At 44.2% G+C, this 14,073-nt stretch overlaps 1 protein-coding gene across 5 annotated transcripts in view; it reads left to right on the forward strand.

Annotated features, from left to right (window-relative positions):
- XDH (xanthine dehydrogenase) overlaps positions 1–14,073 on the forward strand; it is a 163,251-nt gene that overhangs the window by 116,878 nt on the left and 32,300 nt on the right. For 3 of the 5 annotated variants that reach the window (XM_055378822.2, XM_055378824.2, XM_004029067.5), the window contains 9 exons: positions 729–838; positions 3,451–3,635; positions 5,128–5,302; positions 6,705–6,788; positions 8,274–8,443; positions 10,193–10,316; positions 12,011–12,130; positions 12,614–12,710; positions 13,686–13,810. In XM_055378822.2, the coding sequence (XP_055234797.2) occupies positions 729–838; positions 3,451–3,635; positions 5,128–5,302; positions 6,705–6,788; positions 8,274–8,443; positions 10,193–10,316; positions 12,011–12,130; positions 12,614–12,710; positions 13,686–13,810 (1,190 nt within the window). The remainder of the gene's footprint in view (positions 1–728; positions 839–3,450; positions 3,636–5,127; positions 5,303–6,704; positions 6,789–8,273; positions 8,444–10,192; positions 10,317–12,010; positions 12,131–12,613; positions 12,711–13,685; positions 13,811–14,073) is intronic. The other 2 variants (XM_055378823.2, XM_063695971.1) reach the window with 1 other exon arrangement.

The raw sequence follows: 14,073 nt of genomic DNA on the forward strand, positions 1-14,073 counted from the left end.
ACATGGGAGCAAAGTCTGGAGGAACCAGGTCCAATCTTCCAGAGACTTCTCCCAGTGGAGCCACACAGTGCATGCTTAATTCCTCCAGCAATAAGTTGTGACAACATAAGTGATGCCTTGCCTACCAGGAAAGCTTGTTAGAGGCTCAGCGACTGAGGTTTTCTTGGGAGCTCGTCACATAGGCAGCCTCTACTAGCATGTGCCTAAAGTCTGGACTCCCAGAAGGAAAGCAGGGGTTCAGCATAGACTATTGTTTGTACAGATAATTTAGGCGCAGTGAGCTGCTCCATCATGGAGCACTGGGAACCCTTCTGAAGTAGAAGTTCCCAAGGGCCAGCCTTGTAAGCAACCCCTACAGAGGACAGCAGTCCGGGTTGCTGTGTTAACTCTTTCCTGCCTTCTTCCCAGCTTCACATTCAGTGACGCAACTTTGGTGGCCTGAAATTGGCTATTGGAAGTATTTACACCACAGAAATTGGCAAATGCTATAAACCAGGGCTTTTCCCCCTACACGGAACTGGTTGTTAAAAATTCACCAGCACACCATTGCTTAAGGATGCTTAAGGATTTTAGATAGAGAATTTGGCCCCAATTGTGCCAGTCATTTGCTTTGACTGTGGGCATTGGAGACCAGCATGAAGAATCCCACTGATGGTTATCCTTTCTCCCCATGGGGGGTTCCCAGCCTTTCCCTCACGTTGGCTCCTCTTCATCTTGCTTCTGTACAGGCACCAGGAGAACTGTCCGGATGGACCACACCTTCTTCCCTGGCTACAGAAAGACCCTGCTGAGCCCGGAGGAGATACTGCTCTCCATAGAGATCCCCTACAGCAGGGAGGTGAGATGTTGGAAGTGGTTCCAGGCTCTGCTCAAATAAGTCCTATTGCCAGGCTCTAGACAAAGAGATCAGAATCTGCTTCAGGGACCAACTTGAGCATCTCTCAACCTTTACATTGATGATTTTTCTCTCTGAACTTTGCCTCTGTTGAACCAACCATACTCTTTTCTGGACAATGAGATGTTGCAGGTTAGGAGTCCACATGGCATGGACTGTGGAACCAGATAGCTAGAAACTTGGTCCTGAGTGAGCCATTTCACCTTTCTGAGCCCCAATTCCCTCATCCGTAAAATGGGCACCATGTCACTTACTATACGGGTTATTGTGAGGACTGAAAATAAACAATTCATAAGGTTCCTGGTGATGCCTAGAAGCCAGTGGAGATGACCAGCAGCTAAGAACAGAATCCCAAGAACACATCTAGCTGTCAAGGATTCCTGCCCATGTTAGAGGAAATTTGCTTTCCCGTGGTAAAGAATGTGGGGTTCATGTGCTGCATGAAGAAGCTGCCTGTGGCTCAGACCCTCATACGCTGACCTTAGGCTTGACGAGGTGTTGCTTCACTGACCTCGCTGTGGATTGGTGCGGATGGATTCCTGCTTCATGAGTGGCTCTTCTGGCCTGTTGGGGCAGGTCTGGGCACCACTGGCTGCCTTACTCTTTGTTCCCTGGGCCCTGTGATGTCTTGACCTGGTGTGGGTCTTTCCTCCCTTAGCAGCTACCAGCTCAGAACACATCCAAAAGGGCCTGTCAGAAAAGGCATCTGGGAGAGGCTTGGGGAGCCGCTGTCAGAGAGAGTGTGAAGGTTTCCCACAGCTGGAGCTTTAGTGAGTGTTCTAAGGCATGTTTTGCCCTTGGTAATTTTGACCTCCTTAATGAGAATGCTAATTAAATTAGAGCATTTATATCCCTGAGGTGGTTTCTTAATGGTTTTCTAGCTTGTCTGTATAGACCATTTTGAGCAGTGATTCCCAGAGTTTTGAATTTCACAGTTCAGTAAACTTTTTTTTTAAATTATGAGTGATGAAAGTGGGGAGGAAACAGGTGTAGCTCTATTCAGTTTTTATTTGCCAGGTATGGTCATTAACAAAACACATCCTTCCATGAAAGAAAGGAGATTTTAATACCCAGAATTAGAAACTCTCAAGAAAGGATGTTGTCAACCTGACACTGACAGTTCACTGTACCCGAGCGAGAATGTCCCCGTGGACGGGCACAGTCCTGGGAGTGAGCACCTGGGACCTCTGTTCCAGAACAAAGGTCAAACTCTGGGCTCAGTGCCCCAGAGCCACACATGACATGCAAGCTGAGCTAGCTTTATCATCAGGAGCGGGCTCCATGGCTTCTTCAGGGAAAAGCGTGTGGCCATTTGGGGGCCTCAACTGTGGGCCTCATTGCGCTTTTTCCAATAGATCTCCTCTCCCTAAACCTGCTAATTTTGGTGTTCATCAGAATTTGTGGTGCCAGAGTGAGTACAGACCTCAAAAGGAACCTGACACAGAAAGGGCTTGAAGTCAGGTGACTCTTTCCTGGAAAATAGCTCATGCTCTCCTCCTATCCTTAAAGAAAGATCCTGGCTCGAACCCAGGAAGGAAAATGTGTTTAAAGCACAAGGGCAGTGATTGTTTCATAGTGTGATAGTGATATTTTCTTTCTTGCTTGCTTTCTTGCTTTTCTTTCTTGCTTGCTTTCTTCCTCTTTCTTTCCTTCCTTCCTTCCTTCCTTCCTTCCTTCCTTCCTTCCTTCCTTCCTTCTTTCTTTCTTTCTTTCTTTCTTTCTTTCTTTCTTTCTCTTTCTTTTCTTTCTCTTTCTTCTCTTTTTTGAGACAGATTCTCACTCTGCCTGCTGGCCCAGGCTGGAGTGTAGTGGCATGATCACGGCTCACTGTGGCCTCAATGTCCCAGGCTCAAGTGATTCTCTCACTTCACCCTCCCAAGTAGCTGAGACCACAGGTGTGCGCCACCACACCTGGCTAATTTTTTTTTTTCTTTGTAGAGATAGGGCCTCACTATGTTGCCTAGGCTGGTCTTGAACATTTGGCTTTAAGTACTCCTCCCGCCTAGGCCTCTGGGATTACAGACGTGAGCCACTGTGCTTGGGTTCTTTCACCAAGATTTCTGAACGATGCCAACAGACTGGTGGGAGAGGCAGGTTAGAGAGGGCACTGTGGAGGCCACAGACAGAGGATGCCAAAGGCCAAACAGCCTCAGTCCCCAGAGAGGCTGGGTGGGCACTGATAGTGGGCACCAGGGTAGGGAAGGTAAGGGGGATGAGGGGTCTCTAAGGAGCCTTTGTGAAAGCACCCTTCTTCCCCTGCAGCTGTTGTTCAATGGAGACCACCCAGTTCTACTTTGTCCCTGACCCTCAGCTTTTCTGACTAGCAGGGAGAAATCCTGGTTTTTTTTTTTCAGCTTCTGGGAATGTTATCTGGAACCTCTCCTAAACAGGTGGTAATCAGTTACATTTGATCTTTGATTCCTGGGGCCAGCTCACCCACTGATGTGTGATGGTGTTATCCCCTCACCTCACCTCATAGCCCTGTGGTTTGGGTCTGCCATTTGCAGCCCCTGCAGAGCAAGGTGGAAAACAGGCAACTTCCTGATCTCTTTTAGGGGGAGTATTTCTCAGCATTCAAGCAGGCCTCCCGGAGAGAAGATGACATTGCCAAGGTAACCAGTGGCATGAGAGTTTTGTTCAAGCCAGGAACCACAGAGGTACAGGAGCTGGCCCTTTGCTATGGTGGAATGGCCAACAGAACCATCTCAGCCCTCAAGACCACTCAGAGGCAGCTTTCCAAGTAAGAGCTAACAGCAGAATGAAACTGCTGCTAATGTTGCTGCTACTAATAGTATCATTGTTACTGCTGCTGCTACTATGACTACCAGTAGTATTACTATTGCTGCTACTACTACCGTAACTACTGCTACTGCTGCTACTACTGCTAACACTTCTACTTCTACTATAACCACAGTTGCTACTACTACTATTACCGATACTACTACTAGTATTACTACTAGGAGTATTGCCACTGCTATGCTATTACCATTGCTGCTACTACTATTGTTACTATTGTTACTATTATTGCAACTATAATTAATATTATGATTGCTACTACTCCAGCTGCTTCTATTAAAATTACTACTGTTACTCATTATTGCCATTACTATGATTACTGTTGCTACTACTATCACTGTGGCTATGATCACTGCTGCAATTCCTACTGTCACTATGATGATTAGTGTTATTGCTGTTATTACTATTACTATTGCTAATACTACTTCTACTACTTACTCTATTAGTACTACTACTACTATTACTGCTGTTATACTAGTATTTTACTAATAACATTACTGCTTCTAATATTATTGCTACTGAAATTACTACTACTACTACTGTTACTGCTACTACTATTACTATTGCTACTACTATTGCTGCTGCTACTATTACTACCAACAGTAGTATTACTGCTGTTATTGATGCTGCTGGTGCTATGACTGCTACTTTTTGGCATTGCTTCTGTTACTACTATTATTACTACTGTTGCTGTTCATTCTATTACAACTGCTTTTATAACTATTACTACTTCTACTACTACTATCTATCTTGTTACCACTACTGCAACTATTATTGCTGTTGCTAGTATTATTAATAGTAGTATTGATGCTGATGCTACTACTATTGCTCTGTTATTACTACTATTGCTACCACTATGGCTGTGATTAGTACTACTGCTACTACTATTACTATTTCTATGGTTATTATATAACAGAAATTGTACCAAATACTTCACTAGCATTATCCTAGGAAATCCTTACAGCACCCACATAGGATCAATAAAGCTTAACTTGGAGTTCGGTTCCTTGGTTCTGAAATTCCTGGCTTTGTCATTTACCAAATAGATAACATAAGTTAAGTTACTTAATCTCCATGTGCCTCAGTTTTCTCATTGGTAAATGGGTGTAGGAATTTTCCTTACCACATTTTAAAATTTAAATTAAAAGTGAGAATTCATATAAAACACTTAAGATGTTGCCTGGCACATTGTGAGGACTTGATAGATTTTAACTCTTATTATTTTGGTGGTCTTTTAAAATTGTATCTATTTTTCAAGATGAGGAAACAGGCTCAATGAGGTTAATTAAAGTTGCCTAAAGTCACCCAACTGTAAGTATCCAAGCCAAATTTTGAACCAAGCTTTGTACAGCTCCGAGGCCCTGGGCACACAGCTCTACACAAAGGGGTCTGGAGGGCTGGGCAGGAGCGCTGTCCCACGCCCTGCTCTCTGGCAGGCTCTGGAAGGAGGAGCTGCTGCAGGACGTGTGTGCAGGACTGGCAGAGGAGCTGCATCTGCCTCCCGATGCCCCTGGTGGCATGGTGGACTTCCGGTGCACCCTCACCCTCAGCTTCTTCTTCAAGTTCTACCTGACAGTCCTTCAGAAGCTGGGCCAAGAGAACCTGGAAGACGTGAGTGGGGCCTGGCCAGCCACAGGCTCTCTGTAGCATGTTTGGGGATATAAGAAGTTGGTCTGGGTAGTAAACTTGCTCCTCTCCTCTGGACATCTGAGGGCAGAATAGCAGGGACCAGGGTCACAGCACAAGAATCATGGAAATGGGAGTGACCAGCTGGCTTAGAGGCAGAGTGCTGGGCTGGGCTTTGGCGACACAGGTTCTTGCCCTGTAATCTCAGCTATGTGGGAAGCTGAGGCAGGAGAATCGCTTGAACTCGGGAGGTGGAGGTTGCAGTGAGCCGAGATCATGCCATTGCACTCCAGCCTGGGCTACAAGAGCGAAACTCTGTCTCAAAAAAAAAAAAAAAAGAAAGAAAGAAAGGAAAAAAAGAAAGGGAATGCAGAGTGTGATGAGTACGTAGGGTGGAATGGGAATGTCAGGTGGGGCTGCAATAGCCAGGAGGCTGTGGAATGCGTAGGATGTGTCTTCAAGAGAGAGTGCAGGCTGAGGTGGGGCCCAGCTCCTGAGATTTGTTCACCAAGAATTTATTTTGCACCTATCCTATGCCAGGTTGCATGAGGTGCTAGGGGGCAGCTCAGTGTTGGGGAGAACATGGACAATAAAGGCCACACTTGGGAGACAACTGTGGAGATGGAGTGTGGAGGGAGCCCAAAGCGGAGAGGATGTCACTGATGCAGGGACAGCAGAGATAAATCCTTCTTTAAAAAAAAACTTTAAAAATACAGGATTGGATAAAGAAAACCTAAAATTACTCTTACTCTCAAATCCCAGAGAAAACCACTGCTAAGTATTTTGGTTATTTCCTCTGATCTTTTTCCCTGCATTTATCTGTCCATCTATCTGTCATACTGTTTGTCTGCCCCATCTCTCTCTCTCTGTTTCTATCTGTCCTTCCATCCATCTGTCAATATCTGTCATCTTCCTATCTTTTGATGTGGATATATTATTTTCTAAATAGACTTGGGACCACACTGCCTATAGCGCTTTAAATCCCCCTTTGCTTCCATTGGGATTATATTGTGAACATTTTCCATATCATTAAATGCTTCCCACGGAATTGAGGAGGGCAAGGAAGGAGGAGAAGGATATTCCCAACAGAGACAGCAGCAGGCATAAATGCAAGAAGGAGGGAAAGAGTTTGGGGTGTTGGAGAAAGTACAGACCATTCAGTCTACAGGGTACACTGGGGGGCTAGCAGTGAAGCTGAGGCTGCTCTTAAATTCTGAGCTCTCAGAGCCCATGATTGGATGCTGAGAGATCCAGCCAGCACTCAAAGCGGTGTGAAGTGAAGAGACAAGGGGATCAGTTATCAGTTTGGTCATTTTTATGGACAAGCAAGGAAGGAATCAGTGATTGAAATATAATCCTGGTCACCTCTGTTATCTTGTCTCCACAGAAGTGTGGTAAACTGGACCCCACTTTCGCCAGTGCAACTTTACTGTTTCAGAAGGACCCCCCAGCCAATGTCCAGCTCTTCCAAGTGAGTACAGTCAGTGTATGGCTAATATCAGGGGACTTTGCAGGCCACATGAGTTGGCTAGTGGCTGACCATCGGCTAATGGCTAACTTGAATTGTATATAGGTGCATAAAGCTCCTTACTCTTATGCGTAAATACCCAGTGAAGAAAATGGGAATCGTATAGATGTTAATGTCATTATTTCTCCCTTGTTTGCCTAAATTTCTCTCTTTGGGATTAAACTCTTAGCTGCACCTCTTCCTTACAGATTTTTTTTTTTTTTTTTTTTTTTTTACGTGATGGATAATGTGCAAAGCCAGAAGTCTTCTTGAGCATGCTGAAACAAACAAACAAACAAACCAACAAACAAACCATCTCTCTACTCCAGCTTTTTGAGAGGTGCTACATAAAGGGTCAGCAAACTTTTCCTGAAAACATTTTAGATTTTGTGGGCCAGATGGTTTCTATTGCAACTTCTCAACTCTGTCATTGTAGCACAAAAGCAGCCACAGGAAAAACAGGAATGAATGAGTGTGTTGCCTTCCAATAAAAGTTTATTTACAAAAACAGGCAGTGGGCCTGTGTTGGCCCCCATGCCACAGTTTACTGCCCCCTGCACACTAGAGTGTAGTTGTCCCAGGCATGAACTCTGGAACCTGACTGCCTGAATTTGTATCCACACTCTGCCATTTCATAATTGTGCAACCTTGAACAACTTACTTATTCCCTTGTGTGCCTCTTAAGCAAGTTAATTATACCCACCTGCAAATGTGGATAATCACATACCTGTTTCATAAGATGGTTTTGAGGATTAAATGTGTTAATAAAAGTGAATTGCTTAGATGGTCCCTGGGATATGGTGAAACACTCAATAAACATTAGCCATTGTTATGATTACTTTGTAAAACAAAAACAGAACTTTATTATGAAATCAATAATTTAAAACATTTTAGAAAATACAGAAAAGCATAAAGAAGAAAATAAAAATCACCAAAAATTCCACCTCCAAGAGCAAATTATTATTATATTTTTGTTTAATTCTTTTCATTATTTCCTCTGTGTATATGGACATGTATATACTATATTTATAGCATATATTATCTTTTCCTACATAATTTGAATTATTGTCAAACACAAACACAAATGTTTTGCGTCATGTTTTTATGCTTGCATGAACAATCCTTCTAATTAAAGTTCTTCAAAAGTATGTTTTAATGGTTGCATACTATTGTGTTATATGGGGCTGCATAATTTATTTACCCAATCCCCAATTAGTGGAAATGTAGGTTCTTCTTTTTCTTGTTGTTCTTTTATATAACAACACTAGGACCACTCTTGCTATCACTTATGCACCTTCCTGTTCCCTTTGCCCCACGCCCCTCTGAATTCTTTATTCTTACCCCTTGGTGTCCTTTGCCATGTAGCCTGAATCTCACCAGTGTCCCCTGGGCCCGTAGAGGGGCAGTGTCCTTGGCAGCTCACCCTGATTGATGACCCTGTCGTTCCAGGAGGTGCCCAAGGGTCAGTCTGAGGAGGACATGGTGGGCCAGCCCCTGCCCCACCTGGCAGCGGACATGCAGGCCTCTGGTGAGGCCGTGTACTGTGACGACATTCCTTGCTACAAGAATGAGCTGTCTCTCCGGCTGGTCACCAGCACCCGGGCCCACGCCAAGATCAAGTGAGTGACACCGCCAGGAGGAGCTGGTGGAATGCTGTGAGGGGGCCACTGGGAGTACCCAGGAGACTTCTCTCACCCTGCTAGGCCATGGAGATGCAAAGATAATGAGGTGCCTCCAGGACCTCCCAGACTAGAGAGAGGGGAAGACCTTATAGGCAGGTCCTATTATTATCTCTCTGTTCCAGATGAGGAAACTAAGGCACAAGCAGGGTATGTTACTTGCCCCAGGCCACACAGTTGGTAAGTGGCAGAGTTGGAATTTGAAGCCAAGCAACGTGAGCAACTGTGTTGTGCTGCCTCAGGATGTTCAAGCCAGAGAGTGTGAACTTCACTTCCTGGTGGGCATTAGACACATACCCTGCTGAGCAGATCAGCTAGGAAAAGCCCTTCCTTGGGGCCACTGTGTGGACTAGGAATCAGGTTTCCTTGTCATTGGTCTTTTCTCTGCTGCTGCTCCTAGTTTGGAGACGGGCTCCCTCCAGGAATGGTGAACCAGGCACAGCTGAAATCTAACAGATAAATAAACTTGTCCAGGTCCCTGAAAACAAAAAAAAAAAGTGTTTAAGTTCCTATGGTTGGCAGCTATAGGATACATTCTTTCCCTTTTGTTCCTTGTCTTGAGCCCATATTGACAATACCATAACCCACATTGTCTACACTCAAACCACCTCCATCCAAGCAATGTGTGAATGGATGGAAGAGGATGAGGGGGTTGACATTGTTGTAACTGCAACACTTGGGGCCTTCCCGGGCTGCACACACTTGGAAGTGGGTTAGGCAGGACAGGGCTTAACCCTCCTAACTTAACCTCAGTTCCAATAATCCCAGTCACGCTGCTTTCTGGCTTAGTGACTTTGGAAAAACTACCTAACTTCCTTGAGTCTGAGTTTCCCCAAACATAAAATAGGAATTAGGATAAGTACTTTCAGGGTTTCTTGTGAGGATTAAGCATTTGGAAGATGGTTAGTACTTCAGGGCAGTTTACATACCTTTCCCTGAAATGTGTTGCCCTATTTCCCCATGGGGGCATGTGCCAGTGTGATGAGTACACAGTTGAGACTGTTATCCTTGATCATATAGTCAGGCATTCTCCCTTTGAGGTTCGTGTTGCCTAATTATGGTAGGATGCCCTGTCATGCTGGGATAGCACAATGAATGTGGGGAGACAAATCCAGCTTTATGAAGCTGTTCAGGCCATTGGATCAGTGGCACAGCCCGGCTCCATGTGCTGATTTTGGAAGGGAGTTAGGTGTGATGTGTGCATGAGCCAGAGCGCTCCAGAGTAAGTGCTGTTCGTTCTGATATGGCTTGCTTGTACTTGGAGACCAGACAGGGCATCATGTAACATCCAAAGAGGCCTGGCCTGCCTTATTCACTTTATTTATTTTTAAATGGAGACAGGATCTTGCTATGTTGCCCAGGCTAGTCTTAAACTCCTGGGCTCAAGTGATCCTCCCACCTTGACCTGCCAAGGTGCTGGGATTACAGGCATGAGCCACTGTGCCTGGCTGGCTTATTCACTTTATATCCCCAGCAACATTCAGCATAGTGGCCTGAACCTGGTGAGGATTTAATCAACATTTGCAGAGTAGAATATAATTGAATTAGAATCTAATAGAAAAGAAGCAGAGAATCGAGGAATTAGGATGGAGCCAAGCCAATCAAAATAGGAACAGGGTTGTCCAACCAGGTGATGGGTCCCCTGCTCCAGCTTGCTGACCTGGCCCCTCACACCACTCATTCTTGCAGGTCCATAGATACATCAGAAGCTAAGAAGGTGCCAGGGTTTGTTTGTTTCATTTCCGCTGATGATGTTCCTGGGAGTAACATAACTGGAATTTGTAATGATGAGACAGTCTTTGCGAAGGATAAGGTAAGTCTTGGATTTTTTTATATGAAGTAAATTGAATAAGTATTGAAGTTTTAATTTGTGTACATTGCTCCAAACTCCTGATCTGGAAAGGTTATACATTTGCATGGATTGTGGCCATCATCCAGTTGGCCCATATTCAGGACAATCCAAAAAGATAGAATATGTTACTTGTTTATTTAATTGATGGCTGCTGTTTGTACATGGCAGGATGTCTCTATGCCAAAGTGGCAGTAAAACAACACTGGTGATTGCATTTGAACTAACAATTGGGTTCTTAAGGGACAACAGTAAGCTCTTTAATTAAAATAAAATAAGAATACATTTAATACAGTAACTAGAAATCACACTACCACCACTACGTGAATTGGCAATTCACTTACATGAAAGTTTATCTATTGATTTCAACTATATGGAATTCTTCAACAACAAACAAAATTTTTCAAATGTTTAAGACAGCTGCTACAAAAGTCCTTATATTTTACTCATAGGATAGTTCTCGACAGTCATTTTGTAATTCCAATAGACATCAAATGTTGCAAATTAGACATGAGTGGGTACTTCTGAAGAGTGAATTCATCTTATTATTGATGTAAAAGTGAAGGAGATAACAAAAAACTAAAAATATGAGAACAAAGACTCCATGAGGAGAGCATTTCATAGAAGAACAAATTGCTTTACATACTTTAAGAGCTTCTCAGGGCAGTGCTAGCATTATGGCTAGTGAAAGTCAGCCAGATTTAACCACCATTGCAATAACCAACAGCCAGATTTAACCACCATTGCACTAACCAACTAAGTCAATAGCTTATTTGGGCCACAAGAGATAATTATCAGAGACATGCATGCTAATTGTTGGTTCCTATTGTCAGAAACTTCATCTTCTAAAGTGACGTGTTGGACAAAAATTTTTTGTTGTTTACTTTTTCGGGGATGTTGGATGAAAATTATCTCTGAAGGAGATCCATTAAGCTTTTATGAAACTGAATTATTAAACAAAATAAAACAACAATCATTATCATATAAATTTTTAAAAATATTTTTATGGGTCGTCAAGTCTAAGAACCAGTATTTGAGAGCTACTGCTTTTGGGTATTAGTTGAAGTATAAGACATGATACTTAAAGTATCATGTCTTGTAAGTATATGTCTTACAGGCCTTATATTGATGCTTACAGCCTTTACAGCCTTTGAGAAGCTTTTGGTATAAATCTGGGAAATAGAACATAAAAGAGAGTGGTGTGGTGAAAAGAAAATAAAACTGGGGGTCAGGGCCTAAGGTTAGTCATGATCTGTCAATAGTAACTAGCCAAATGTGGCCTTGCCTTCTGAGTCTCCATAGGAAGACCAATGGTGTTGGAGTGAATCCGAATTGACAAATGCACTTCCTGGTGCCATATCCCCCTTTCTGCTCATGGCAAACAAGGAATCAATTGCCACATTCTATCTGGTTCAGCTTCTCAATAGTCTGCCAGTACTAAATACTCAGAATTGGCCCTTGAGATGAAATGTGTTTGCCATCTTGATCCTAGTGATCCTCAATCAGTAGGATAAGGAAATTAAGAGGCCCCAGGGCATTCCTAAAGTGTGCTTTGATTGTGAGGGCAGGGACTTCTTTTGGCTTTTTGAACAATCCAAAAATAATTTGTTTCACCATGAGCCTGGTTGCGTTCTTTAACAGTCTGTCTCTGCTACTAGGTTACTTGTGTTGGGCATATCATTGGTGCTGTGGTTGCTGACACCCCGGAACACACACAGAGAGCTGCCCAAGGGGTGAAAATCACCTATGAAGAACTACCAGCCATTATCACAATTGAGGTAACTGAGAATGGGCTGCCTGTGTAGAGGAGTGAGCTCCCTGTCCCTGGATGTGCATGTATTAGGATCCCCTGGAGGGGATTTGAGCAGCAGGTAGGGATTTGACTAGATGGGTTTTTAAATCCCTTTCAACCCTGGGATTTGGGGTCCCATGAAACCTTCCCCTTTATGATCTTATGCCCAGTCCACTAACAACAGCCAAACTGAGCTCCTCCTTCTCAAAATTTTACCTCCATCTGATCCTTGTGGTATTCTTTGCTTTTCCTCAAGGTCCAGGGTTGTCCACCTACAGCTGAGGAAATGGAGGAATATGATTCTCTGGGCTATAGTAGAGCTTACTTCAAGTCTGTATGTGAAGCATATAGAGATTCATTTATGGAAAGAGAGAGTCAACAATTCAGAGAGCTTCTCTTTCCCTAATCAGAACCTATCTTTCCCTCCCTGCTAAAAGCCACATTTCTGAAACTTCTTTGTGATCCTCAGGATGCTATAAAGAACAACTCCTTTTATGGACCTGAGCTGAAGATCGAGAAAGGGGACCTAAAGAAGGGGTTTTCCGAAGCAGATAATGTTGTGTCAGGTAGAGCTGCTCCATGCCGCAGTGGGAATGGGGTGGCTCTGGTTTGCAAATGAAATTCAAGAGATATGCGTTGAACCCTGAAGCAGGGAAGTGATTTCCGGACATTTCCTGACAGAAGATTCCCTCTTACGTTTGTAGCAAAATAGGAGACAGTTGGATGGGAAACAGCTTCAGTTATCTTAATCTCTACTCTCCTGTCTCTAGGCTGGACCTAATGATTCTAGAGAGATTCTAGAGTATTCTGATCTGGAAGACCAACTAGGGATGATAACAGCCACATATGCCTGACAGCCTTAGGTCTGCCAGGCCTCTAACCGCATAAATTCTCATCCTTCCCTTACCTGAAGGCAGTCCTTACCCATCTTCAACTAGCATCCTCCCTCCTCTTCCCTTTGCCCTGCTCTCCCTCCACCTCTGTCTCTGACACTGTGAAATCAAATCCATTGCTCCTACCCCAGGACAGCACAGCTGACTACCTCTTTTGGAACTGTTTTTTACATTGGCTGTTGTGCTTTGCAAAGTCACTATGAAGCCAGCTCTCCACCAAGCCTGGTATGAAGCCAACTCTCCACCAGGCCTGGTAGCTTAGGTTCTGGAACATGTTCTGGTTTTCAGTGTTTCAATCACATCTATTAATCCCTGCTTTACTTTTTCCAAAATTTTACAATGACAGTTTTTGAAATCCTTGATTTCCATAAGCTGCAGTGAAAAGAGAACTTTGGACTGGATGCATTTCAGTGTCGTTCTTTCTTTGTTGTGGGGGTAGGGATGAGGCTGGAGCACTCAGCTCCCAGATAGCTAAGACTTTGGGATCCTTTTCCACCCCAAGTGGGAAACCTTGAGGTTACCCCTCAGGTAGCCCTGTGATCAGTTGCTTCCTGCCCAGGCCACTTGGCAGAGTATAGTCTCTCCTTAGGCAAGCTGGCCCCTTCTGCAGCATCGGGCTCACTGTGAGGGATCTCACTGCTTCCCTAGGGGAGATATACATCGGTGGCCAAGAGCACTTCTACCTGGAGACTCACTGCACCATTGCTGTTCCAAAAGGCGAGGCAGGGGAGATGGAGCTCTTTGTGTCTACACAGAACACCATGAAGACCCAGGTAGATGCCTTTTGGGTCAGCTCAAGGGGCTGTCAGGGTAGCGGGGAGCTCCTAGCAGACCAGGAGGGCCATGTGGGAAATGGGAAGAGGGAGATGTGGGCTGGTCCAGAGGGTACTCGAGTGTCATAGTCCTGGAGCCAGACTCTTTCACCAACAAGCTGGTATCACTGACCTTGTTCCGTAACCTTTCTCAGCCTCAGTTTTCTCATTTATAAAATGGGGCTTGGGTGGGTTGTCATAATTATTAGATGAGTTTTAATATT

The sequence above is a fragment of the Gorilla gorilla genome, chromosome 12 (genome assembly GCF_029281585.2).
Source record: "Gorilla gorilla gorilla isolate KB3781 chromosome 12, NHGRI_mGorGor1-v2.1_pri, whole genome shotgun sequence".
Classification (NCBI taxonomy): domain Eukaryota; kingdom Metazoa; phylum Chordata; class Mammalia; order Primates; family Hominidae; genus Gorilla; species Gorilla gorilla.